Below are 26,102 nucleotides of genomic sequence, written 5' to 3'. Positions count from 1 at the left end.
AGAAAGTAGATCCCAATAAATTGCGGATATAATATGAAAGAGGTATATAGATTTTGCTCTTGACTCAAAGCAAGGCTATTATACAGATTAGGTACTTACAACATTCCTTTACGTCGAGCAACCTTATCATATTTTTTTCCTAAATGGAATTTCATATTATTATCTCAAAATTAATAGATACAAATGTGTATCATCTATTTATACACTGTGATGTCTATAACCATTTTAATTGCTCATGTTTGTTTTCTTTTATTGTTATTGAATCTTTTTACTATGGTATTCGTTCTTCCCCCTTGATAAATCTTCAAAAATTCACGATACAATTGTGCAAAATGTTACATAATGGGTTCCTACACGCCAAAAGGGGTGTCATTGTACATAACATTATCAATCTGCCATCTCCAATATCTGAAAAAAAAACCATCAAACAGATTTATAACACAAATATGTTTGAAAACATTCATCATGAAGGATTGCCATACTTTGATTGCAACATTGAGTGTGGTAGGAAAGGTGTTTTAGTGAATGAGCCTATTATGAAGGAGTGTATGATGAGCAACTTACTTTAAGTGATTGGACTCTTTTGACATTTTTTAAAGACTGATTTAAATTCGGAGGTAATATCCGAAGTTTTGAACCTTACAGCCAGCTGTTCCAATTGCGGTTCCATTTCAGATGCATCCATAGCGTTCCAAACAAGGGATCTGTCAGACCCTGCATTCGGTTTTAACTCCATCTCTGGTGTGATAATATGGTTGGCACATATTTTCAATACTTGATCTCTACGCATTAAAATACGACATCGATTCAAGACATTGTATTTTAAGATCTTAATCTCTCCAACGCCACGATCTTTCCACTGGGACTCGTCACGATTCCAACGGAAAAGCTTAGCACGTTGACAGAACAACTGTTCTTCCTCTTCATCACCAGTCTTTACCTCAACCTCTTGCAAGGTGACAACTGGTTTAAACTGCAGATCATCCCGTTCTTCTTCTGGATAAAATCCTCGATCAGAACTCTTATTGGGACTGGATCCAGAATTCCTTTCTGGACTGAATATTGAGCTAGGCTTATTTTTATATTCGCTCATTGATTTTCTGACTGCCGATGCAAAGTTCATTCCGAAACTGAATGTTAATTTAGGTGCAGCAGCTGCTAAAGAAAAAGCACATTAAATGAAAGTGTTATGTACACCAATCTGGCTTAGAAAAAATATGGAATTAGGCTTATACAACACATTTAATAAGGAAAGAGAATAACAAATACCTGCAGTATTATCGTCTGTGTTTCCTGGCTTTTCCTCCTGTTTTTCTTCCTGCTTTTCTATTTGTTTTCTTTCTTTTGCATCTTCATCATCATCGAAAAAATGCTTCCGCCCATATGAAAACTTACATTCTTGTGTTGGTTTAGGGTCTTGCAAGATAGTAGTACTGGTCTGACTGACAACTTTGATAACTTTGTTTTCCTTTTTATACAGCATTGCTAGATCGATATCCTCACAACCAATACAACCAAGGCACGGTTCCTTGTATTCATAGAGAGGAGGCAGCTTCAATCTGAGAGCCATTGCAATTTGTGCTGGAGTTGGTTTTCTTTCATAAATCCATATAACATCATCTTCCTCTTATTTAAAAAATAAAGACAGTACAATTAAATGGAGTTAAGAAAATTGGTCATTGGAGCACAAGCCAACTGGGTCTTGGTTGTCTGATCATCTTGAGGAAAAAAGTTTCAAATCATTAGATATATCTATATACTGCAAACAATATATTTGGAAGTATTTCAATATGTCACTCCATCCTTTTTACCTATTGTAGTGGAGAAGATGCAGGTTTTTATTATTCACCATATTGGTAAAGATTTTGTTGATCAATTAACATTTATGTATTCCATTATTTAAGCAATAAAAGAAAAATAGAACAAAAAACTAACCCCTGCTTTTTGAGGTTGAACTGGAAACAACAGACTCCTGACCTGAAAATAAAGAGCCTTCGGTAGGTTTTCTAGGCTGAGGTGCTGCTGTTGGTGGGGTTTGAGCACCTAAACTAAGCCCAGCAAATGGTGAAGTGGTGGTAGGTTCCTTTGTTGAGTTAGAATTGAGACCCTTGAAACCAGTAGCTGCTACTAGCTGACTAAAAGGTCCACTGCCTGTCGGCTGACCTGCTGGTTGGCTGAATATAGAAGAGGTTTGACTGAACTGGATTGAACTGGTTGAAGCTTGATTAGTAGACACTGGGGTAAAGATATTACCACCTTCAAATGAAAAGCCAGAGGTTACAGTTTGTGGTTTTCCACTTGCATCAGATTTACTTCCAAAAGATGCACTTGGAGTGAAAACTGGAGTATGCTCAGCTTCGTTTGCTTTCGCAGACTCCAGACGAGTACCAAATGTAAAATTAGGCGAAACAGCAGATTTTCCAGATAACCTGTCTTCTCCACCAAACCTGGAGTTTGAAGAAATAGATGAGAAAGCAGGAAAAGATTGTGTAACAGCAGGAGGTGGGTCAACCTCTGTCCCTATTAGTATTTGACGTAACAATGGAGCATCACTGGCAGACCTCTCTGGAGCAGTTTCACCTTTACTCATAGAAACTGGTGAGGATGCTGGTTGTGGTATGTTAAGTTTTGGTTGGTAGATGGAAGGTTTCATGCCAGCACTTCCATTTGGTGCCACTTGATGCACTCCTGTTGAGGAGTTTTGCTGCAAGAACGTCTTTGGTTGAATTAGTCCAATGAAGCCTGCAAATCCTTCATCAATACGTGTGGATTCTGAAGGAATAGTAGCCTCTGGTGTTGAGTTTTTGTCAGCAGTAATATCAGTAGAGGCAGTAGGCAATTCATTCTGTACTGGAGATGCTGTTTTACTTTAATCAGCAACAAACAAAAATCCACCAGTTGGTGGTTGCTGACTACTGTCACTTGTCTGGCTGAAAGAGAACACAGATGGCTTGCTAGTTGTTGAGTCTGCTTTGTTACCATCATCAGTTTTACCAAAGGAAAAGCCAGAGATAGGCGTACCACTAGCCTGTTCAACTGAAAAGCCTGTGGAAAGAGGGGAGGCAGCAGCAGCGCCACCACCACCAGACTGTCCAAAAGAAAATTTTGAAGCTTTAATTTCTGCTGATTTTCCTAAAGAAAAACCAGACTGAGATTTAACATCACTTACAGGACCAGAACCTCCACCAAAACTGAAATTTGAAGTTTGTGGTGAACTAGTTGGACCGTCAAACCTGAATCCAGAAGCTCCGGAAGGTTTAGTTGGTGCAGCTGCCGATTGAGGTGGTGCTGCTTCTGGTTTGAGTGCAGCACAAGCAAGACATTTAACTGTGTCATGAGGATTGTTAACAAGACAAGTGTTGCATGTCCATGTTCCTGCTTTTGGTTTGAACTTGTCAGGAACTAATCAGGAAAAGTTTAAAATAGAAACATTAATGTAACATACAAAATTCTTTGAAGACTAATGTCATAATCTCTGAATAACTACATTTCAAGTAATTAATAAACGTACATTTTGGTTAATTATAAAATAAACCATCACCATATCTTATACAACATACTGCATTTTGGAAGAAAGTTACATTTTATTTACCATTGATTTGCCAAAATCAACACCAGTTGTATCAGGTAATGCTTTCCGTTGCACTTTTTTACTTGTTGAATCAACAACAAATGAAATTCCACTAGTTGGTTGCCTGTCACTAACAGTTGTTGGCTGCCAACTACTGCCGAAAGAGAACCCACGTTTTATAGCTGTAGTATCTGCTTTGTTGCCACCACTAGTTTTACAAAAAGAAAAGCCTGAGGTAGGCAAATCACTAGCCTGTCGAAATCTTGTGGTGCGAGGGGAGGCAGTGGCACCACCAGTAGACTGTTAGACAAGTTCTATTTCCTCTGAAATATGGTGTAAGAAGCATTTTTGGGTAGAAGCTGGGATCCACTTGATTTAGGATATTTCGACCTCGCTGATTACGAATATGGCGGATCCCAAGCGAAATTCGGCCATCTAAGCCCTTAATTTGCATAATTAAAAATGGCGGCAATTTTTTATAATTACCCTATATCTCGAGAACCACTAGTCACAGATAATTAATTTTGGTGTCAAAATGTTTTAAATATATGTTTTTATATTCACTTTAATGACACATTTTCTCAAAAAATGGATGCAAGTCTTATTTCTGACATTTTGACCTTTGACCTTGATTTATCGTATCTCGGTAACTAATAATCGGAGAGACACGAAATAGGGCTCAAATTGTTCAGAAACTATACATTCATATTTATTATAATGAAATGTTTTTACAAAAAATGGCCGATTCTACAACTATTGACCTTTGAACTATTAGTCAAATATAATAATATAATAATAATATAACTTTGAAAATTGTGGTCTTATGAATTTTAAATTGTTTAAAACATGTGTGTTTCTATCCAGTCTAATGGCACATTTTGTACAAGAATGGCCGATAGTATGGTTATTGACCTTTAAACTACAGCATAGGCCTACTGTATACTGAAATATAATTGCATAACTATGAAATTATTTATACACAATAATAATTAGTAAAATTATAAAATTCACTGCCATCAAATATGATGTGTTATGATTTATATAGATTTTAAAAAAAATTTGAACACGCAAGTTACATTTGTTGAAATTTGAAATTACCTGCCATCAATATGATGGAGTATGATTATAGATTTTTTAAAATGTGAACATGTCAGCTACATTTGGAAATTACCTGCCATCAATATGATGGATTATGATTATAGATTTAAAAAAGAATTTGAACACGTAAGCTACATTTGAAAATTACCTGCCATCAATATGATGGATTATGATTATAGATTTAAAAAAGAATTTGAACACGTAAGCTACATTTGAAAATTACCTGCCATCAATATGATGGATTATGATTGTATAGATTTAAAAGAAAATGTAAACACGTAAGCTACATTTGGAATGAACATGTAAGGGCATCAGTTAAGATCATTCATGCAAAGGTTTCCGTCATCTTTAGCGTTGTTACAGCGGCATAAAGCTGTACATGGTAGTTTTGACTTGCACCTACATCTATTGGTTATGCATCGTGTCTTGCATCCACAATAAATCATCTCTAACGAAGCAGTAGGAATAGCTTCATTTTTCAGAAGCACTGGTTGAAGTTTACCATTAGATCGATAGCTCCCAACCAAAATCTGTTGGTGATGGCAAATGCTGGATTGGCGATACAGATTTTTTCCATACGAGTGCTTGGAAGTGTGTTCTTTTTATATGTTGGTGCACTGCATCGCTTGTTGAAGTTGAATAAAAATACCAGAAATGTAAAATTTAAGTTATATTACCTATATTTAGTCATCTGATAACATTTTTTACCACACCATTTATTTTTCATAGCTTTTTAAAATGCCTCTCTATTTACAAAATTTGTGTACAAAAGAATAGAGATTTTACTGTGTAATTGGAACTATCCCCCCACCGATAAGAAAGTGCTTATTGTCAACAAGCTAGTGTAAGACAAATAAAATCCCAAAAATTATGAAACATAGGGCAAACTATAGATCGATTATTATTGGAATGTATGATCAATAGAAATTTTTTGCCCGCACCTGGCCTTTACATCCCTCTCTCCCCTTCCTATGTTTAAGCAATGGGTTTGAGATAAAGATACTTAATAAAGTAATAAATTTACAAACCTTTTCTGTTGGTTTTTTTGGTTGTTTCTTTGTTTGCTGCTTCTCATTTGCTGTTACATCTACTTCTTTAGCAAACTTTTTATACTCGTCAAAATCGTCTTTAATTTTTCTTGCAAACTGTGGCTCCTTGAATACGCGTGCATATTTCTTCAATTCTGCTTCACTCCAGACCCAGGCATGTCCTGATGACTGCATTGCTTTCATCTCACTGTCTGCTGTGACTATCTGACTAATACAGAATTTCAATACTACCATTTCCATCTTACCCGATTTTTTATGAGCAAATCTGACAACATCACCTTCGTGTTCTTTCCACTGATTTGTGTCCTTGTTGAAAGTCCACAACTTGGCAAGATCTTTCCAAAACCAGTTTTTGCTTCTATCTTCAGTCTTTAGACTGGCTTTAGGTAAGGTCATGATCACTTCATAATCATCATCGCCATGTAAAATATCAACAGTCTTCACTTCAAATCTGGTATTCTTATATTTCACCAAATTTGGTGAGAGAATATCATCAGAAATGTTATCTTGTTCTACAGTTCGTCCATTCGTTTGGAAACATCAGAACTTGATCTTAATGCCATAGCATGGTTTGGGCTATGAATCAAGGTACGTGCAATTCCCTGTGTACTAGAAAATTTAGCAATAGCTAATTCAACCTCACTTTCATTGGCACTGATTAACTTGAGATTGTGTTGGTGAGATGATTCAAGGTCTTGGAGTTGATCTTTCTTATAACGATCAATCAATTAGTGTGCCTTGTCAGCTTCTTCTGTGATTTTTACTTCACATTCTTTGTAATTAGACATTTCCAATTCCTCTTTTATTTTGAGTTGCTTTGCAATGTCATGAAACTTAATTAAATTTTCTTCTGCTTTATTTATAAAACTTTCTGAAAGTTTTGCGAATGACTCAAATGCAGTTTCTATATTTATTATGTTATGACCATCAGATATTGGATGTTCCACTAATGTACAGCCTACACATATTGGAACCTTCTGCCACAAAAGAAATGAAGTGGCATATTATGGTTGCAACAATATACAGATTTAGAGGCCAAATGTTCCACTGGGTTGATAACAGTATATTCTTCTATCGTGATGATGCGATGATGTTGTGATATCTTCATTTTTGCATGGATATCTCTGCAAGACGTGCAATATTGTTCATCACAATCTCGACAGAAGAAACATGCTGCTGTACTACACAGACTACAAGTTGGAGCGGCCTTCTGTTCTAATGTAGTGACATAGTCCAACAAGCCACTGATAAATATGTTATTCTTCAAGTTTTGAAGTCCTCCTTTTGGAATCTGGCAGACTTCACGACATGTTGGGCAGCTGAGTACTCCGTTGCATTTCTTCACCCATTTCTCAAGACACTCAAGACAGAATGAATGAACACATGCTAGAATCTTTGGGCTTGTGAAGTGGTTCATACACAAAGGACACTCAAGTGCTGCTGCATCAATTACTTCAATCAATTCTTTAGATGCCATGGTAGTTGAAAAAAATCCTGTGAAAAGTAAGGCAGTTCTAGGCTATAAACATGCTATAAACTAATTAATTTTATTTAATTCTCATAGATAGCTATTATATATATATATACCTTTCCATTGATAGATCAGAAGTTTATAGTTAGAAATATAAGCCAAACATAATAAATATTTGGCCGGATTAGCTCATCATTTGGGCGTTCCATACATTGCGGTCGTTTAGCACGCCTGCAACTACAGTACTACTACTGTACTGCAATACCTTGTTGGGTCTAAGCAGGCGCCTGAACGTAGCTCTAAACTGGCTAGAGTACTAATTTGGAAGTACGGGTAGGACAGGTAACAGGAGCAATAATAATATTTACAAATCGTTTTACCAAAGGCATAAATAACATAGACTTACCTTGAAATCAAATTTAAACTTTGATAAATTCCTGCCTGGTGGTGGTCTTTCCCCTCAGAACGATTATAGTATAGTACAGTAGATATGCAGTAGCCTACAGTGTAGGAATTTGGAAAGGGTCCAAGGATCAGAATGTAGTGAAACGTCTTTGTTCTGGAAATTCCCAGGTTACACTATGGTAAGCCAAGTTGGCCAAAACTCAGTCTACAATAATCAAATCATTATACGAAACCTATTACAGTGGAGCAATACAATTAAAAATGTTATAGCTCCATGGTATTATTACTGTATAGGCCTACATCTAATTATTTTCATTTTATACAAATACATTCTGACAAACGCTAAATTAATTAATAATTAACCTTTCATTAAAGAGTTAAAGGCCAGTGCGGGCAAAACATTTATATTGATCATACATTCCAATAATTATCATTCTATTGTTTCCCCTATGTTTCATAATTTTTGGAATTTTATTTGTGCAACATGATCTTGTTGAAAATAAGCACTTTGTTGGGGGATAAAATCTCTATTCTTTTGTACACAGATGTTGTAAATAGAGAGGAATTTTTAAAATACTATGAAAAATAAACGGTGTGGTAAAAAATGTTATCAGATGGCTTAATATACGTAATATAACTTGAATTTAACGTTTCTGGTGTTTTTATTTTCGTGCTATAGCAAAAATTATCCACCGTATACCCACCATTTATTTTTTCACTTGCTAGAGAGTCACCAGACATGTTATTACATTAGGTTTAACTACCTGTAACTACTATCTAAATGGTTTTTATAGCAGAATTTTTCTAAATTTTATATTTTACCATTTTAAGGAAAATTCATGTTTTTTTGTCATGATGTATGTTGCACATATTTGATTTATGTACAATTAACCAAATATTATATTTAAATTCATGCCAGTACCTGAGCTTTAAACAGTTTGTTGAGGCACGCATCCATTTTGCATCTCAATTGCTTGAGCTCAACCCAAGAAATATTTAAATAATAATTAATTTAATTAAAACGCAGCTCGACTTTTTGACAGTTTTAATTATTGTTCTTTCTTCAGAAATAATGATTTGTATTAATTAATCAGTAGTAAACATTTTGTGTAATGTATATAGTCTGACCTACTGAACAGAACAAAAATATAATCATAAACTAAACTATAGTACTGTACATATTCCAAAGTAAAGTATCGCCAAAAAGTACATAGTATTATAGATACTGATACAATGTACATGATATTCCTTTTGTCTTTTTTTCTCTATATAGTGTATTGATACAATCAAGTCGAAAGCTATCTACTTGTTCCCTTGTTACTCTATATACTATTTATAAAAGAATGCGAAAAATAAGACTTCATCCAGTAAGTTTAATTGGCAAAATTACTCATATTTATTCTATATAAAATAAAGTACAAATAAAAAGCTATAAGGGTAACAGAGAAAGTAGATCACAATATTATATGAAAGATAATAGATTTTACTCTTAACTCAAAGCAAGGCTATTATACAGAGTAAGTACCTACAACATTCCTTTACATGAAGCAACCTTTTTTCCTAAATGGAATTTCATATTATTATCTCAATATGAATAGATACAAATTTGTGTCATCTATGATACACTGTGATGTCTATAACCATTTTAATTGTGCATGTTTGTTTTCTTTTATTGTTATTGAACATTTTTACTATGGTATTCGTTCTTCCCCCTTGATAAATCTTCAAAAATTCACAGGATATCATGTAAAATCATAAATATGCAAAATACTTTAGTTGCTAGGCAACATTGTGATTGGCATTTTAGTAGTTTTAATAAGATGTTAATTTGTAACATAATTATAATCTTCATTGTTAAACAATTTATTTCTATTTTGTTACATAATGGGTTCGTACACGCCAAAACGGGTGTCATCGCACATAACATAATCAATCTGCCATCTCCAATATCTGAAAAAAAAACATCAAACAGATTTATAACACAAATATGTTTGAAAACATTCATCATGAAGGATTGCCATACTTTGATTGCAACATTGAGTGTTGTAGGAAAGGTGTTTTAGTGAATGAGCCTATTATGAAGGAGTGTATGATGAGCAACTTACTTTAACTGGCTGGACTCTTTTGACATTTTTCAAAGACTGATTTAAATTCGGAGGTAATATCCGAAGTTTTGAACCTTACAGCCAGCTGTTCCAATTGCGGTTCCATTTCAGATGCATCCATAGCGTTCCAAACAAGGGATCTGTCATACCCTGCATTCGGTTTTAACTCCATCTCTGGTGTGATAAAATGGTTGGCACATATTTTCAATACTTGATCTCTGCGCATTAAAATACGACATCGATTCAAGACATTGTGTTTTAAGATCTTAATCTCTCCAACGCCACGATCTTTCCACTGGGACTCGTCACGATTCCAACGGAAAAGCTTAGCACGTTGACAGAACAACTGTTCTTCCTCTTCTTCACCAGTCTTTACCTCAACCTCTTGCAATGTGACAACTGGTTTAAACTGCAGATCATCCCGTTCTTCTTCTGGATAAAATCCTTGATCAGAACTCTTATTGGGACTGGATCCAGAATTCTTTTCTGGACTGAATATTGAGCTGGGCTTATCTTTATCTTCGCTCATTGTTTTTCTGACTGCCGATGCAAAGTCCATTCCAAAACTGAATGTTAATTTAGGTGGAGCAGCAGCTAAAGAAAAAACATATTAAATAAAAGTGTTAATGTAAACCAATCTGGCTTAGAAAAAATATGGAATTACGCTTATACAACTACATTTAATAAGGAAAGAGAATAACAAACAATACCTGCAGTATTATCTTCTGTGTTTCCTGGCTTTTCCTCCTGTTTTTCTTCCTGCTTTTCTAATTGTTTTTCCTCCTGAGATTCTTTCGGTTTTTCTTCCTCTTCTACATCATCATTGTCATCTTCACCATCATCGTCATCATCATCTTCATCATCATAGTCTTCATAATCGTCGTCATCTTCATATTCTTCATCATCTTCAACTTCCTCCCTTTTTTGGTCTTATGTTGCCTCTTCATTTTCTATCTCCTTCACTTCATCTTTATTTATCTCCTGTGTCTCTTTTACTTCTTCTGCTGGCTCAGACTTCTTATTACTTTTAATCTTCTTGACAGCTTCTTTTGCATTTTCAAATGCTTCTTTGAATTCAGTAGCAGTCTCAGCAGTCTTGAAACGAACTGCCAGCAATTCAGATTTGACTTGTCCATCATCAGAAGCATCCATTGCTGTCCAGACCCAAGACCGATCAGAACCTGAATTTGGCCGAAGAACTATCTCTGGGAGAATGAAATGGTTTGCACATAACTGCAGAACTTGCTCTCGTCTCATTAAAAGGCGGTATAGTCCAGTTACTTTATGTCTTAGTATTTTAATATCACCTAAACCACGTTCTTTCCATTCATTGGTTTTCTTGCTAAATCGGTACATCTTTGCTCGATGGCAAAACTCTGCTTCTTCATCTTCCTCTCCGGTTGTAAGTTCCACCAGATCAAGTTGAATAACTGGCTCAAAATGCAGACCGTCATTGTCATCATCTTTGTAATAAGAATAATCTCCTGAATTACCAAGACCAGGTGGTCGTTGAATACCAGATGATTTTGTTGGAGATGCTGGTGGTGCATTTGCTGCTTCATGAGGATCCATTTTGAATTGAAAGGTGAATGATTTTGGTATCTCTGAAAATTTGCAGCTTGGACTGTCTGTCTTTTTTGGTGATAAAAGATCAAGAGCTCGTTCTTCGGATGCATTTTGATTCTGGTTATTTCCAAATATGAACCCACTGGATACTGGTTTTGCCTCACAAGTAAATTCAGTGGAGACAGATCGGTCTTTTCCACTAGTTGACTGGCTGCCACTAACAGTTGCTGGTTGCCGACTACTGCCCCTCATCTTCCGCCCGAAAACGAACACAAAATATTTGCTGGCTGTAGTATCTGCTTTTGTATCATCACTTGTTTCACCAAAACAAATGTCTGGCAAACCACTAACCTGTCGGAATGGGAAGCCTTTTGCATCCGTGGCAGCTGAACCTCCATCAAAACTAACGCCATAACTTGTTAGCGAGCCAGCACGTCTAAATAGATTAACTGCTGATTGTGTTTGTCTTGGCGTATTGGTAACAGTAGAAGTGTTACATGTCTGTGTTCCCGCTTTTGGTTTGAATTTGTCAGCAAAGGTCTAATCAAACAACTGTTAAAATTGGATCATTAATTGTGAATATAAAACTACATTTCAAGTCATTTAAGAATTGTAGGTCATTTTTCATAACTAATGATCATCATCTTCCCTCCCTAAACGATTTTAAGCAATAGTTTTGAGATTCAAGATAATTTTAACTATACAAAAAATATAAAAATAAACATAGTAGGTGGAGCTTTATGTAGGAACAATGGTTGGCATATCAAAGCAAAACGAACTGCATACTTTCTTTCAGTGATAATATTTATTCTTTTACAAATACAAGTTGAAAGAATATTGAAATTGATATACATACCGCACGTGATGCATTCTGTTGCACTAGGGATGCTGTTTTACTTGAGTCAGCAACAAACGAAAATCCACCAGTTGTTGGTTGCCGACTGTCATTAGTCTTGCCGAAAGAGAACCCAGATGGTTTACTAGTTGTAGTGTCTACGTTGGAATCATCACCAGTTCTACCAAAAGGAAAGCCTGAGGTAGGTACACCACTACCCTGTTCAAATGAGAGAGGAGAGGCAGTGACACCACTAGTATTGCGATCAGATACTCATGGTTTAAAGTAGTGGTAATATACTGTACCTCTTTTATTGGGATTTTTTCTTGCATTACATTTGATTTTGCCTCTAGTTTTTCAAATAACTTTTTCATCTTGTCAAACTTGTTTTTAAATTCTCTTGCCACAATTAAATCTTTGAATACAAGAGCATATTTATTTATTTCCGCTTCACTCCAGAACCAGCCATGGTCTGATGACTGCATTTCCTTTATCTTACTGTCTGCTGTGACGATGTGATTAACATAGACTTTCAGTACCCGCATTTCTATCTTACCAGTTTTCTTATTGTGAATGAATTTGATATAGTCTCCTTCATGTCCTTTCCATTCATTTTTATCCTTGTCAAAACACCATACATTGACAAGATCTTTCCAAAACCAGTTTTCAATTTCCTCTCCAGTTTTTAGATTAGATTTAGGTAAGGTCATGATCGCTTCATAATCATCATCGCCATGTAAAACATCAACAGTCTTCACTCCAAATCTGGTATTATTATATTCCAATAAATTTAATGTGAGCATATCATCAGAAATGTTATTTTGTTTTACAAGTTCATCCATTCGTTTAGAAACATCATAACTAGATTTGAGTGCCATAACATGGTTTGGGCTATGTATTAAGGAACGTGCAATTCCCTGTGTACTAGAAAATTTAGCAATAGCTAATTCAACATCACTTAAATTGGCGTTGATTAACTTTTTATTGTGTCGGTGAGACGATTCAAGGTCTTGTAGTTGGTCGTTCTTATAACTATCAATCAATAGGTGTGCTTTGTCGGCTTCTTCTGAGATTTTTGTTTCACACTTTTTGAAATTCAACATCTCCAATTCCTCTTTAACTTTGAGTTGCTTTGCAATGTCATGAAATTCAATTAATTTCTCTTCCGCTTCGTTTATAAAACCTTCTGAAAGCTTTTTGAATGACTCAAATGCAGTTCCAATATTGATTATGTTATGACCACCAGATATAGGATGTTCAACCAATGTACAGCCTACACAAACTGGTATCTCACAGTCCCCACAAAAGAAATGAAGTGGCATATTATGATTGCAACAATATACAGATTTAGATGCCAAATGTTCCACAGGATTTATAACAGTATATTCTTCCATTGTGATGATGCAATGATGTTGTGACATCTTCATTTTTGCATGAGTATCTCTGCAAGGTGTGCAATATTGTTCATCACAATCTCGACAGACGAAACTTGCTGCTGTACTACAAAGACTACAGGTTGGAGCTGTCTTCTGTTCTAATGTAGTGACATAGTCCAACAAGCCACTGATGAATATGTTGTTCTGCAGGTGTTGAAGCCCCCCTTCTGGAATCTTACACATTTCACGACATGTTGGGCAGCCGAGTACTCCATCGCTTTTCTCCACCCATTCCTCCAGACATCCAAGACAGAAAGAATGAACACATGTTAGAACCTTCGGTCTTGTAAAGCGATTCATACATAAAGGACACTCGAGTGCTGCAGCTTCAATTCCTTCAATAACGTCTTTAGATGCCATGACAGACAAAACAAATTCTGTGAAAAGTAATGCAGGTCTAAATTATTTTCCTTTTTAAAATTATGTTCTTCCATCTATAATTGACAGAGAAGTTTATATACAGAAATACAACTTACCAGAGTCCAGACTGGGTTAATTTTTCTCATTCAACTCTCATGAACATCGTATTAATATTATTAAGATTGAATACCAATGATTTATGAAACATTGATTGACCTCAATCCATATATCGATACATACTGTATGATTACATTTTATGATGTAGACCACAACATTTCAAAATGATTTACCGATTGTATACCCTGCAAGCAGGCAAGTTATACATAAAATAGGCCTGGCTAGTAACAGATGTGTGTCATATGCCTATTATAGTATTATAAACCAACAGGTTACAATATCAATTAAATACATAAATAACTTACTAATTTAACCTACTACTTCACTATCGAATTAGAACTTGGATAACATCTGGTGTTGCCTTTCAAAATGATGAAATAGTTGTTTAAATGTCAGTATCGTAAAAGTATCAGTCAACCATTTTCTTATAAAATATGCTAAAGATGAGTCATTTCCTCAACATGTACAATATGATGTCACGTCATGGTCCTGGAAATTCCCAGTATTACACATGTTAAGCAAAGTTGGCCAAAAGTCAAAATACTAAACCTATCACAGCTGGTATACCTTATTTTTTTTGTAGAAATACAAATGAAACAATAAAAAAAAACAATTTAATTTAACACACAACACCATGCCAATCTAAAGCTGACATAATGACCCTTTCGTTGTCCAGTTAGACTTTTAAAGATTAGAACAGTTGTTTCTCAATTATCGATTTTCAATGGACAAATACACACATAACTACTTTAAATCTAGTTAACACTCTTCATTCCTCAGATTAATTTACAAATTAATTTGGAACATTTTTGCAGTTAGTGGTTAACAAGGTAATTAGTATTCAGTGTAAAATGGAGTAGAAACAATACAAAAATGCATGTAAATAGAAGCCACTCAGGTGTTACTAAAAAGATAAAAATAAGACTTCAGAGAATTATTTATTCTATATAAATACAAATAAAATAAAAGAATTATTTATTCTATATAAATACAAATAAAAAAGGGAAATTAGATCACCAATATTAATTGCTAATAATTATACAAGAGCTAATATAAAAAACTGGAATAGACTTTGCTCTCAACTCAAAGCAAGACATTACAGTACTTACATTTCCTTATAAAGAGCAGCATTGGTTTTAATGTTGTCTAGGACTAAATGGAATTTAATGTTATAGTAAAAAATGATACACTGTGATTTCTATAACCATTGTATTGTAATTTTCCACATGTTGTTTTCTTTTATTACATTTGTTGAAACTTGTACTGTATTATTTTCCCCTTGGTAAAGTCTTTAAAAATTCACATGGTTTTAATCTTTAATCTTTTACCATTTTTTACTATCAAATACACAAAGTAGTTTGTGATTTTATGTTGCTAAAAAACATTCAACATTAGTGTGAATGAGATGTTATTTTGTAAAATAATCATATAAACACCTAATCTTCATTTTTTAGTAAAGAATGTTACACCACTTATTATATCTACATCTATTTATAATGTTGCATATTGTGTTCCTACAAAAAACAAGGCCATATACATGGCTGCAGTCGCGTGCTCAAGTTAGTGTTTACCAACCGACCGACCGATATAGTGAACGGTATTCATGTGATGCCATTCAAACCAATCACGTTTACGTATTTAGGCTATGTATATATAAAATAATAATACAGCTTCAAAATTTAAAACTTCCACCGAAACTGGTGCCGTAGCAATAACGTAACACAATCATAATTGTAGCAATCCGTCATCTCCAATAATAAATTCTAGTCTGAAATGACAACAGAAAAAGGAGAATTATAAATATATGTATCAACAATGAAATCTTTGGTTTAAAAGGAGGGAAAGTGAAAAAAAGAAAAAAAAAAAAAGAAGCATTTTTGATTGAAAAACTTTGGCAGAAAGTATTAATTTTACTTCTTTGATAATTTATTTAAAAAAATGAATAATAACCAACAGAGAGTGCCATCATAATTTGAAAACTGACTTGTCTTTTGGCTTTAGACATTATCATCTTGGTTACATAAAAGTAACTACATAACATGTAAGGAAGTAAATTAATTCAAAATACCAGTTTTATCTTCTGCGTTTCCTAGTTTTTCCACTTTCTTTTCCTCTTGTTTTTCATCCTGCTTCTCTATTTGTTTTTTCTCCTTTGCATCTTCATCATCTTTATTGCCATAATTGTTGAAATCTTCTTTGTTATCGTCTTCTGTTGCCTCTTCATTTTCGTTTTTGATCTCCTTAACTTCATCTTTATTTATCTCATGTGTTTCTTTTGAATCGGCACCAGAAGAAGAAGAGTTACATTCAGAGTAGGTAGTAGGTGATGTTGGTGCTACAGCACCTTCTTTGTTTTCGAAAGTTGAACTGCTAGTTTCCTGCCATTCATTTGTTACTTCAACCTGTTGCAATGTGAAAACTGGCTTACACTGATCATCCCGTTCCTTTTCTGGATAAAACCCCTGCTCAGAATTTTTATTGGGGCTGGATCCAACATTCTTTTCAGGATTGAACATTGTGTTGGGCTTATCGTTATTGATTGCGGATGCACAATCCACTTCCAATCTGAATGTTAATTTAGGTGCAGCAGTAGCTGAAGAAACAATCATATTAAATAGTAGTATGACTTTCAAATAATTCCAAAGTATTATGTACAGACTTTTATAAAATGTAAAAGAAGGCCTAATTACTACATTAAAAAAGAAAGAATAATTAGCCATGATATAAAAGTTTTAAAATACCACTATTATCTTCTGCGTTTCTTCTTTCTTTCTGTTTTTCCACCTGTGTTTCTAGAAATACTTCTTCCTCATTTTCTGCATCTTTTTCAGCATCATCTCTCTTGTCATAGTTTTTATTATCTTTGACATCTTCAACTCCTTCCCTTTTTTGGCCTTCTGTTGCCTTTTCATTTTTGATCTTAATAACTGTATTTATTTCTTGTGTTTCTTTTGAATTGTCACCAAATGTTTTATCAACTTTACCAAAAGAGAATGGCGGTAATTTAATTTCATAGCCGGTGTAGGTAGGTGATGTTGGTGCTACAGCACTTTCTTTGCTACTTCCTTGCCACTGTCCAAAAGCTGAAATGCTGTTGGAAAGAAATTGGAAAGAACTGGAAGGTTCAGGTGAAATGGAAGGTGCTGGTAAAAAAGATGCTTCTGGTTGACTACCTGGTTGGCAGGTTTGGCATGCTGGACATTTCTTGTTTTCTGCATAATTTTGACAGTAACATGTAGGACAAGACCAGGTTACTATAGTCTGAAATAACAAATTTTAAGATTGTCGATTATACTGTAGTTACTTATTTAATACTAGATAATAAACAGAGTACAGTAAGTAGAGTATTTATTCAATGGCATGTTAAGTAAATAATCTCTAGCTTTTATCAACGCTGGTAAATCCATAGGTTGGTATCATTAATGGTAATTGTGAATATTGAGAACATTGTCTTTTAGTTGGCTACTACTTATAATTTCTAGTTTTCTTACGAATACAACATACTGCATAATTGGAAGAAAGTTGCATTTTATTTACCGTTGATTTGCCAAAATTAATATTAGTTGCAACAGGTAATTCTTTCTGTTGCACTGGGGATGCTTCTTTACTTGTTGAATCAACAACAAATGAAATTCCACTAGTTGGTTTGCTGTCACTAACAGTTGTTGGCTGCCAACTGTCACTAGTGTGGCCCAAAGAGAACCCACGTTTTCTAGCTGTACTATCTGCTTTGTTGCCACCACTAGTTTTACAAAAAGAAAAGCCAGGATTAGGCAAACCACAAGCCTGTCGAAATGGAAAGCCTGTTGTGCGAAAGGATTCAGTGGAACCACCGACAGACAATCCGAAAGAGAATGATGAAGGTTTACTATCGGTCTTTCCTGTAGATATTAGCGTTGATCTTGGTTTGAGTGTAGAACAAACAAGACATTTAACAGTATCGAAGAGATTAGTAACATGGCAGGTGTTGCATGTCCAAGTTCCCGCTTTTGGTTTGAACTATGAATAAAAAAATTACATTACAAATTAATTATTTCAAGATTTCAATTGATTTTCAAGTTTTTATATTAAGATACTAAAATAAAGTAATTTTACAAACCTTTTCTGTTGTTTTTGGGAGTCTTCTTAGTTTTCTGCCTTTCATTTGCTTTTTCTTCTGCTTCTTTAGCAAGCCTTTTATACTTGTCAAAATCATCTTTAATTTTTCGTGCAAACTGTGGCTCCTTGAATATGAGTGCATATTTCTTCATTTCCGCTTCACTCCAGACCAAGGCATGTTCTGATGACTGCATTGCTTTCATCTCACTGTCTGCTGTGACTATGTGACTAACACAGAATTTCAATACTACCATTTCCATCTTACCCGATTTTGCATGAGCAAATCTGACAACATCACCTTCATTTTCTTTCCACTGATTTGTATCCTTGTTGAAAGTCCATAACTTGGCAAGGTCTTTCCAAAACCAGTTTTCGCTTCCATCTCCAGTCTTTAGACTGGCTTTAGGTAAGGTCATGATCGCTTCACAATCATCATGGCCATGTAAAATATCAACGGTCTTCACATGGAATCTGGTATTAATATATTTCACCAAATTTGGTGTGAGAATATCATCAGTAATGCTACTTTGTTTTAGAAGTTCATTCATTCGTTTGGAAACATCAGAACTAGACCTTAGTGCCATAGCATGATTTGGGCTATGTATCAAGGTACGTGCAATTGCCTGTGTACTAGAAAATGTAGCAATAGCTAATTCAACCTCACTTGCATTGGCACTGATTAACTTGAGATTGTGTCGGTGAGATGATTCAAGAGATTGTAATTGATCTTTCTTATAACGATCAATCAATTGATGTGCCTTGTCAGCTTCTTCTGTGATCTTTTCTTCAATCTTTTTGTAATTCAACATCTCCAATTCCTCTTTATTTTTAAGTTGCTTTGCAATATCATAAAAGTCAGTTAACTTCTCTTCTGCTTTTTTTATAAAACTTTCTGAAAGCTTTGTGAATGACTCAAATGCAGTTTCTATATTGATTATGTTATGACCATCAGATATAGGATGTTCAACCAATGTACAGCGTACACATACTGGAACCTTACAGCTGCCACAAAAAAAATGAAATGGCATATTATGACTGCAACAGTATACAGATTTAGAAGCCAAACGCTCCACAGGATTGATAACAGTATATTGTTCTATCGTGATGATGCAATGATGTTGTGATATCTTCATTTTTGCATGAGTATCTCTGCAAGGTGTGCAATATTGTTCATCACAATCTCGACAGACGAAACTTGCTGCTGTACTACAAAGACTACAAGTTGGAGCCGTCTTCTGTTCCAATGTAGTGACATAGTCCAACAAGCCACTGATGAATATGTTATTCTTCAAGTTTTGAAGCCCTCCATCTGGAATCTGGCAGACTTCACGACATGTTGGGCAGCTGAGTACACCATTGCTTTTCTTCACCCATTTCTCAAGACACCCAAGACAGAATGAATGAACACATGCTAGAATCTTTGGGCTTGTGAAGTGGTTCATACATAAAGAACACTCAAGTGCAGCTGATTCAATTACTTCTTTAGATGCCATGACAGATATAAAAATCCTGTGAAAGTAATTAGGCAGGTTACATTTCTTATTGACTTTTCCATTGATAGAGCAGAGTTTATAATTAGGAATATCAAGCCAAATTAACATAACTAAATTTAGACTAATCTTACTTAGGCTATACAATTTGTTTAGACCTTTCATTGATGGAGAAATACCAAGCCAAATTAAATAATTGGCCTTGTTTGTGCATCATTAATTGGGCACTCCATACCCGGAGTAAATTATAAATTATATTTATAATAATATATAGGCTGGCCTAGGGTCTAGGCCTGTGCCATTACATAGACCTACTAACCTAGTACTCTATTAATGTAGACAGTAGAGTAGTGATACAGTAGAGGTTTTATACGTACAGACCAGAAGGTTTCACAAACCAGCGATAACAAATACAATTCGTATATAGTGTATTAATAACTTGCAATTACTGTAAATTGAAATTTGGATAACTTCCTGATAAGAGTGGTGGTACAGTAGTTCTTTTCAGTATTATTAAATAGTCTTTGTGTAGGGACAAAGGGAATGTGTAGAGTAGTGTATTACGTCACTGACCTGGAAATTCCCAGTACATAGGTATGGTAAGCAACTTTATAGTCATACTATTTACCTAAAATACTACATATATTAGAGTATAAGGATTTCCAATTTCCAAACAATAAACACTTCCATTTAAATTAACACATGCTAATATAATATAATTAGCAATCAATGTTCAACCTACACACATTACACATCCAACTACTACTAACTAGACCTACTACTACTATTATTTAATATACAGGTTACATATTTAAAAAGATATTACGATATCATAGCTACCTCCTACAATGCAGAACCCTTTTTTTTACAAATAATTTAAACATTTACATTGTATACTAGCTTGTCTAAGTTTTAGATTGAATTCAACTTAATTGGTAAAAAGATAAATATTTTGGCACACATGGCATTTCATACATATAACACTTTCATACATATTTTACTTTAACAGACATGACTTGGACCAAGGCAATCTAACAACTGCCTTGATTGTGGAAAGTCTATAGCTTAGCATGTAAATAAAATCCTCTAACGATGTATCTTTTGTCTGTTCTGCCTGTATATGTATCGATATAATCAAATAGAAAAGGCTCCCACTTGTTCCCTTGTTACTGTATTATTTAAAACAAAAGTAGGAAAAAAAAGAGTCATCGAGTAAGTTTAATTGGCAGAATTACTCATATTTATTCTCAATATAAAATACAGTACAAATAAAAAGCTATAATAGTAATGGTGAAAGTAGATCCCAATAAATTGCGGATATAATATGAAAGAGGTATATAGATTTTGCTCTTAACTCATAGCAAGGCTATTATACAGATTAGGTACTTACAACATTCCTTTACGTCGAGCAACCTTGTCATATTTTTTTCCTAAATGGAATTTCATATTATTATCTCAAAATTAATAGATACAAATGTGTATCATCTATTTATACACTGTGATGTCTATAACCATTTTAATTGCTTATGTTTGTTTTCTTTTATTGTTATTGAACCTTTTTACTATGGTATTCGTTCTTCCCCTTTGATAAATCTTCAAAAATTCACAATAGATACAATCGTGCAAAATGTTACATAATGGGTTCCTACACGCCAAAAGGGGTGTCATCGTACATAACATTATCAATCTGCCATCTCCAATATCTGAAAAAAAAAACATCAAACAGATAGTATATTATAACACATATATGTTTAAAAACATCATCACGAAGGATTGCCATACTTTGATGGCAACATTGAGTGTGGTAGGAAATGTGTTTTAGTGAATGAGCCTATTATGAAGGAGTGTATGATGAGCAACTTACTTTAATTGGTTGGACTCTTTTGACATTTTTCAAAGACTGATTTAAATTCGGAAGTAATATCCGAAGTTTTGAACCTTACAGCCAGCTGTTCCAATTGCGGTACCATTTCAGATGCATCCATAGCTTTCCAAACAAGGGATCTGTCAGACCCTGCATTCGGTTTTAACTCCATCTCTGGTGTGATGATATGGTTAGCACATATTTTCAATACTTGATCTCTGCGCATTAAAATACGACATCGATTCAAGACATTGTGTTTTAAGATCTTAATCTCTCCAACGCCACGATTTTTCCACTGGGACTCGTCACGATTCCAACGGAAAAGCTTAGCACGTTGACAGAACAACTGTTCTTCCTCTTCTTCACCAGTCTGTACCTTAACCTCTTGCAAGGTGACAACTGGTTTAAACTGCAGATCATCCCGTTCTTCTTCTGGATAAAATCCTCGATCAGAACTCTTATTGGGACTGGATCCAGAATTCCTTTCTGGACTGAATATTGAGCTAGGGTTATGTTTATATTCGCTCATTGATTTTCTGACTGCCGATGCAAAGTCCATTCCGAAACTGAATGTTAATTTAGGTGCAGCAGCAGCTAAAGAAAAAGCACATTAAATGAAAGTGTTATGTACACCAATCTGGCTTAGAAAAAATATGGAATTAGGCTTATACAACACATTTAATAAGGAAAAAGAATAACAAACAATACCTGCAGTATTATCGTCTGTGTTTCCTGGCTTTTCCCCCTGTTTCTCTTCCTGCTTTTCTATTTGTTTTCTTTCTTTTGTATCTTCATCATCATCATCATCGAAAAAATGCTTCCGCCCAAATGAAAACTTACATTCTTGTGTTGGTTTAGGGTCTTGCAAGATAGTAGTACTGGTCTGCCTGGCATTTTTGATAAGTTTGTTTTCCTTTTTATACAGCATTGCTAGATCGATATCCTCACAACCAATACAACCAGGGCACGGTTCCTTGTATTCATAGAGATAGAACGTTGGAGGCAGCTTCAATCTGAGAGCCATTGCAATCTGTGCTGGAGTTGGTTTTCTTTCATAAATCCATATAACATCATCTTCCTCTTATTTAGAAAATAAAGACAGTACAATTAAATGGAGTTAAGAAAATTGGTCATTAGAGCACAAGCCAACTGGGTTGTCTGATCTTCTTTGAGGAAAAAAAGTTTCAAATCATTAGATATATCTATATACTGCATACATTATATTTGGAAGTATTTCAATATGTCCTCCATCCTTTTTACCTATAGTGGAGAAGATGCAGGTTTTTATTATTCACCATATTGGTAAAGATTTTGTTGATCAATTAACATTAATTATATATTCCATTATTTAAGCAATAAAAGAAAAATATAACAAAAAACTAACCCCTGCTTTTTGAGGTTGAACTGGAAACTATAGACTCCTGACCTGAAAATAAAGAGCCTTCAGTAGGTTTTCTAGGCTGAGGTGCTGCTGTTGGTAGGGTTTGAGCACCTAAACTAAGCCCAGCAAATGGTGAAGTGGTGGTAGGTTCCTTTGTTGAGTTAGAATTGAGACCCTTAAAACCAGTAGCTGCTACTAGCTGACTAAAAGGTCCACTGCCTGTCGGCTGAGCTGCTGGTTGGTTGAATATAGAAGAGGTTTGACTGAACTGGATTGAACTGGTTGAAGCTGGATTAGTAGACACTGGGGTAAAGATATTACCACCTTCAAATGAAAAGCCAGAGGTTACAGTTTGTGGTTTTCCACTTGCATCAGATTTACTTCCAAAAGATGCACTTGGAGTGAAAACTGGAGTATGCTCAGCTTCTTTTGCTTTCGCAGACTTCAGACGAGTACCAAATGTAAAATTAGGCGAAACAGCAGATTTTTCAGATAACCTGTCTCCTCCGCCAAACCTGGAGTTTGAAGAAATAGATGAGAAAGCAGGAAAAGATTGTGTAACAGCAGGAGGTGGGTCAACCTCTGACCCTATTAGTATTTGACGTAACAGTGGAGCATCACTGGCAGACCTCTCTGGAGCAGTTTCACCTTTACTCATAGCAACTGGTGAGGATGCTGGTTGTGGTATATTAAGTTTTGGTTGGTAGATGGAAGGTTTCATGCCAGCACTTCCATTTGGTGCCACTTGATGCACTCCTGTTGAGGAGTTTTGCTGCAAGAACGTCTTTGGTTGAATTAGTCCAATGAAGCCTGCAAATCCTTCATCAATACGTGTGGATTCTGAAGGAATAGTAGCCTCTGGTGTTGAGTTTTTGTCAGCAGTAATATCAGTAGAGACAGTAGGCAATTCTTTCTGCACTGGAGATGCTGTTTTACTTGAATCAGCAACAAACAAAAATCCACCAGTTGGTGGTTGCTGACTACTGTCACTTGTCTGGCTGAAAGAGAACCCAGATGGCTTGCTAGTTGTTGAGTCTGCTTTGTTACCATCATCAGTTTTACCAAAGGAAAAGCCAGAGATAGGCGTACCACCAGCCTGTCCAACTGAGAAGCCTGTGGAAAGAGGGGAGGCAGCAGCAGCGCCACCACCACCAGACTGTCCAAAAGAAAATTTTGAAGCTTTAATTTCTGCTGATTTTCCTAAAGAAAAACCAGATTTAACATCACTTACAGGACCAGAACCTCCACCAAAACTGAATTTTGAAGTTTGTGGTGAACTAGGACCGTCGAACCTGAATCCAGAAGCTCCGGAAGGTTTAGTTGGTGCAGCTGCCGATTGAGGTGGTGCTGCTTCTGGTTTGAGTGCAGCACAAGCAAGACATTTAACTGTGTCATGAGGATTGTTAACAAGACAAGTGTCGCATGTCCATGTTCCTGCTTTTGGTTTGAACTTGTCAGCAAAAGTCTAATCAGGAAAAGTTTAAAATAGAAACATTAATGTAACATACAAAATTCTTTGAAGACTAATGTCATAATCTCTGAATAACTACATTTCAAGTAATTAATAAACGAACATTTTGGTTAATTATAAAATAAACCATCACCATTATCTTATACAACATACTGCATTTTGGAAGAAAGTTACATTTTATTTACCATTGATTTGCCAACATCAACCCCAGCAGCTAAAGAAAAAACATATTAAATAAAAGTGTTAATGTAAACCAATCTGGCTTAGAAAAAATATGGAATTAGGCTTATACAACACAATCGAATAACAAACAATACCTGCAGTATTATCTTCTGTGTTTCCTGGCTTTTCCTCCTGTTTCTCTTCCTGTTTTTCTAATTGTTTTTCCTCCTGAGATTCTTTCGGTTTTTCTTCCTCTTCTACATCTTCATCATCATTGTCATCTTCACCATCATCGTCATCATCTTCATCATCATAGTCTTTTACTTCTTCTGCTGGCTCAGACTTCTTATTAGTTTTAATCTTCTTGACAGCTTCCTTTGCATTTTCAAATGCTTCTTTGAATTCAGTAGCAGTCTCAGCAGTCTTGAAACGAACTGCCAGCAATTCAGATTTGACTTGTCCATCATCAGAAGCATCCATTGCTGTCCAGACCCAAGACCGATCAGAACCTGAATTTGGCCGAAGAACTATCTCTGGGAGAATGAAATGGTTTGCACATAACTTCAGAACTTGCTCTCGTCTCATTAAAAGGCGGTATAGTCCAGTTACTTTATGTCTTAGTATTTTAATATCACCCAAACCACGTTCTTTCCATTCATTGGTTTCCTTGTTATATCGGTACATCTTTGCTCGATGGCAAAACTCTGCTTCTTCATCTTCCTTTCCGGTTGTAAGTTCCACCAGATCAAGTTGAACAACTGGCTCAAAATGCAGTCCATCATTGTCATCATCTTTGTAATAAGAATCATCTCCTGACTTATCTAGACCTGGTGATTTGATTAGACCAGGTGATTGTTGAATACCAGGTGATTTTGTTGGAGATGCTGGTGGTGCATTTGCTGCTTCATGAGGATCCATTTTGAATTGAAAGGTGAATGATTTTGGTATCTCTGAAAATTTACAGCTTGGGCTGCCTGTCTTTTTTGGTGATGAAAGATCAAGAGCTTGTTCTTCGGATGCATTTTGATTCTGGTTATTTCCAAATATGAATCCACTGGATGCTGGTGTTGCCCCAAAGGTAAATCCAGTTGAGACGGGTTTTGAAGTGGCGCCAGTAGTTTCACCACCTTCACTAAAAGAGAATTGCGCCAATACCTTTCCAGAAGAACCAAATGAGAAAGTCTTTGTAGGTGATGTTGGTGCTACAGCACCTTCTTGGCTACTTCCTTGCAACTGTCCGAAAGCTGAACTGCTGCCAAATTGGAAAGAACTACTAGAAGGTGCAGTTGAACTAGATGCTTCTGGTTGACTACCTGGTTGGCAGGTTTGGCATGCTGGACATTTCCTCTGTTCGGCAGAATTCTGGCAGTAACATGTAGGACAAAACCAGGATCCTGGTTTAGGTTTTAATCGTTCTGCTGAAGTCTGAAATACCAAGTTTTAAGATAATTAATAAAGGTATTATATTTATTTACTAAATAATAAAAGAGTTGGGAAGTGTTTTGTAGGAACCATGGCACATCAAAAAGAAATTATCTCCCAATTGGCCATCAAAGCAAAATAGTGATATTGTTTTACGGAACAAAATATATTGAAAGAATATTGAAATTGTATACCATTGAT

The 26,102-nt window shown here is 35.3% G+C and overlaps 1 protein-coding gene and 1 pseudogene across 2 annotated transcripts; both read right to left on the bottom strand.

Annotated features, from left to right (window-relative positions):
• Positions 1 to 254: 254 nt before the first annotated feature.
• LOC144842317 (E3 SUMO-protein ligase RanBP2-like) lies at positions 255 to 26,102 on the bottom strand. Its single transcript, XM_078698755.1, has 8 exons — positions 26,096 to 26,102; positions 24,635 to 25,904; positions 24,503 to 24,531; positions 23,116 to 24,311; positions 1,936 to 2,174; positions 1,270 to 1,626; positions 565 to 1,158; positions 255 to 408 (listed from the first exon to the last, which is right to left on the bottom strand). Exons 1-7 carry the CDS (start codon positions 26,096 to 26,098, stop codon positions 566 to 568), a joined length of 3,687 nt encoding a protein of 1,228 aa, XP_078554881.1. The 5' UTR covers positions 26,099 to 26,102; the 3' UTR covers positions 255 to 408; position 565.
• LOC144842955 (ran-specific GTPase-activating protein pseudogene) lies at positions 9,094 to 10,625 on the bottom strand (annotated as a pseudogene). Its single transcript, XR_013612202.1, has 3 exons — positions 10,410 to 10,625; positions 9,700 to 10,293; positions 9,094 to 9,544 (listed from the first exon to the last, which is right to left on the bottom strand). The product of XR_013612202.1 is annotated as a ran-specific GTPase-activating protein pseudogene (transcript).

Source organism: Antedon bifida, chromosome 5 (assembly GCF_963402885.1).
Source record: "Antedon bifida chromosome 5, ecAntBifi1.1, whole genome shotgun sequence".
Taxonomy (NCBI): Eukaryota; Metazoa; Echinodermata; class Crinoidea; order Comatulida; family Antedonidae; genus Antedon; species Antedon bifida.
This window is presented reverse-complemented; position numbering and strand designations above follow the sequence as displayed.

What these genes read in the sequence shown, in the direction of transcription:
- LOC144842317 (XM_078698755.1), bottom strand. An exon ending in GCTTCAACCAGTTCAATCCA is followed by an intron (nt 2,175 to 23,115) that starts GTTCAGTCAAAC and finishes TTCTATATTCAG; the next exon opens with CCAACCAGCAGGTCAGCCGA. An exon ending in TTCAACCTCAAAAAGCAGGG is followed by an intron (nt 1,627 to 1,935) that starts GTTAGTTTTTTG and finishes TTTTTAAATAAG; the next exon opens with AGGAAGATGATGTTATATGG.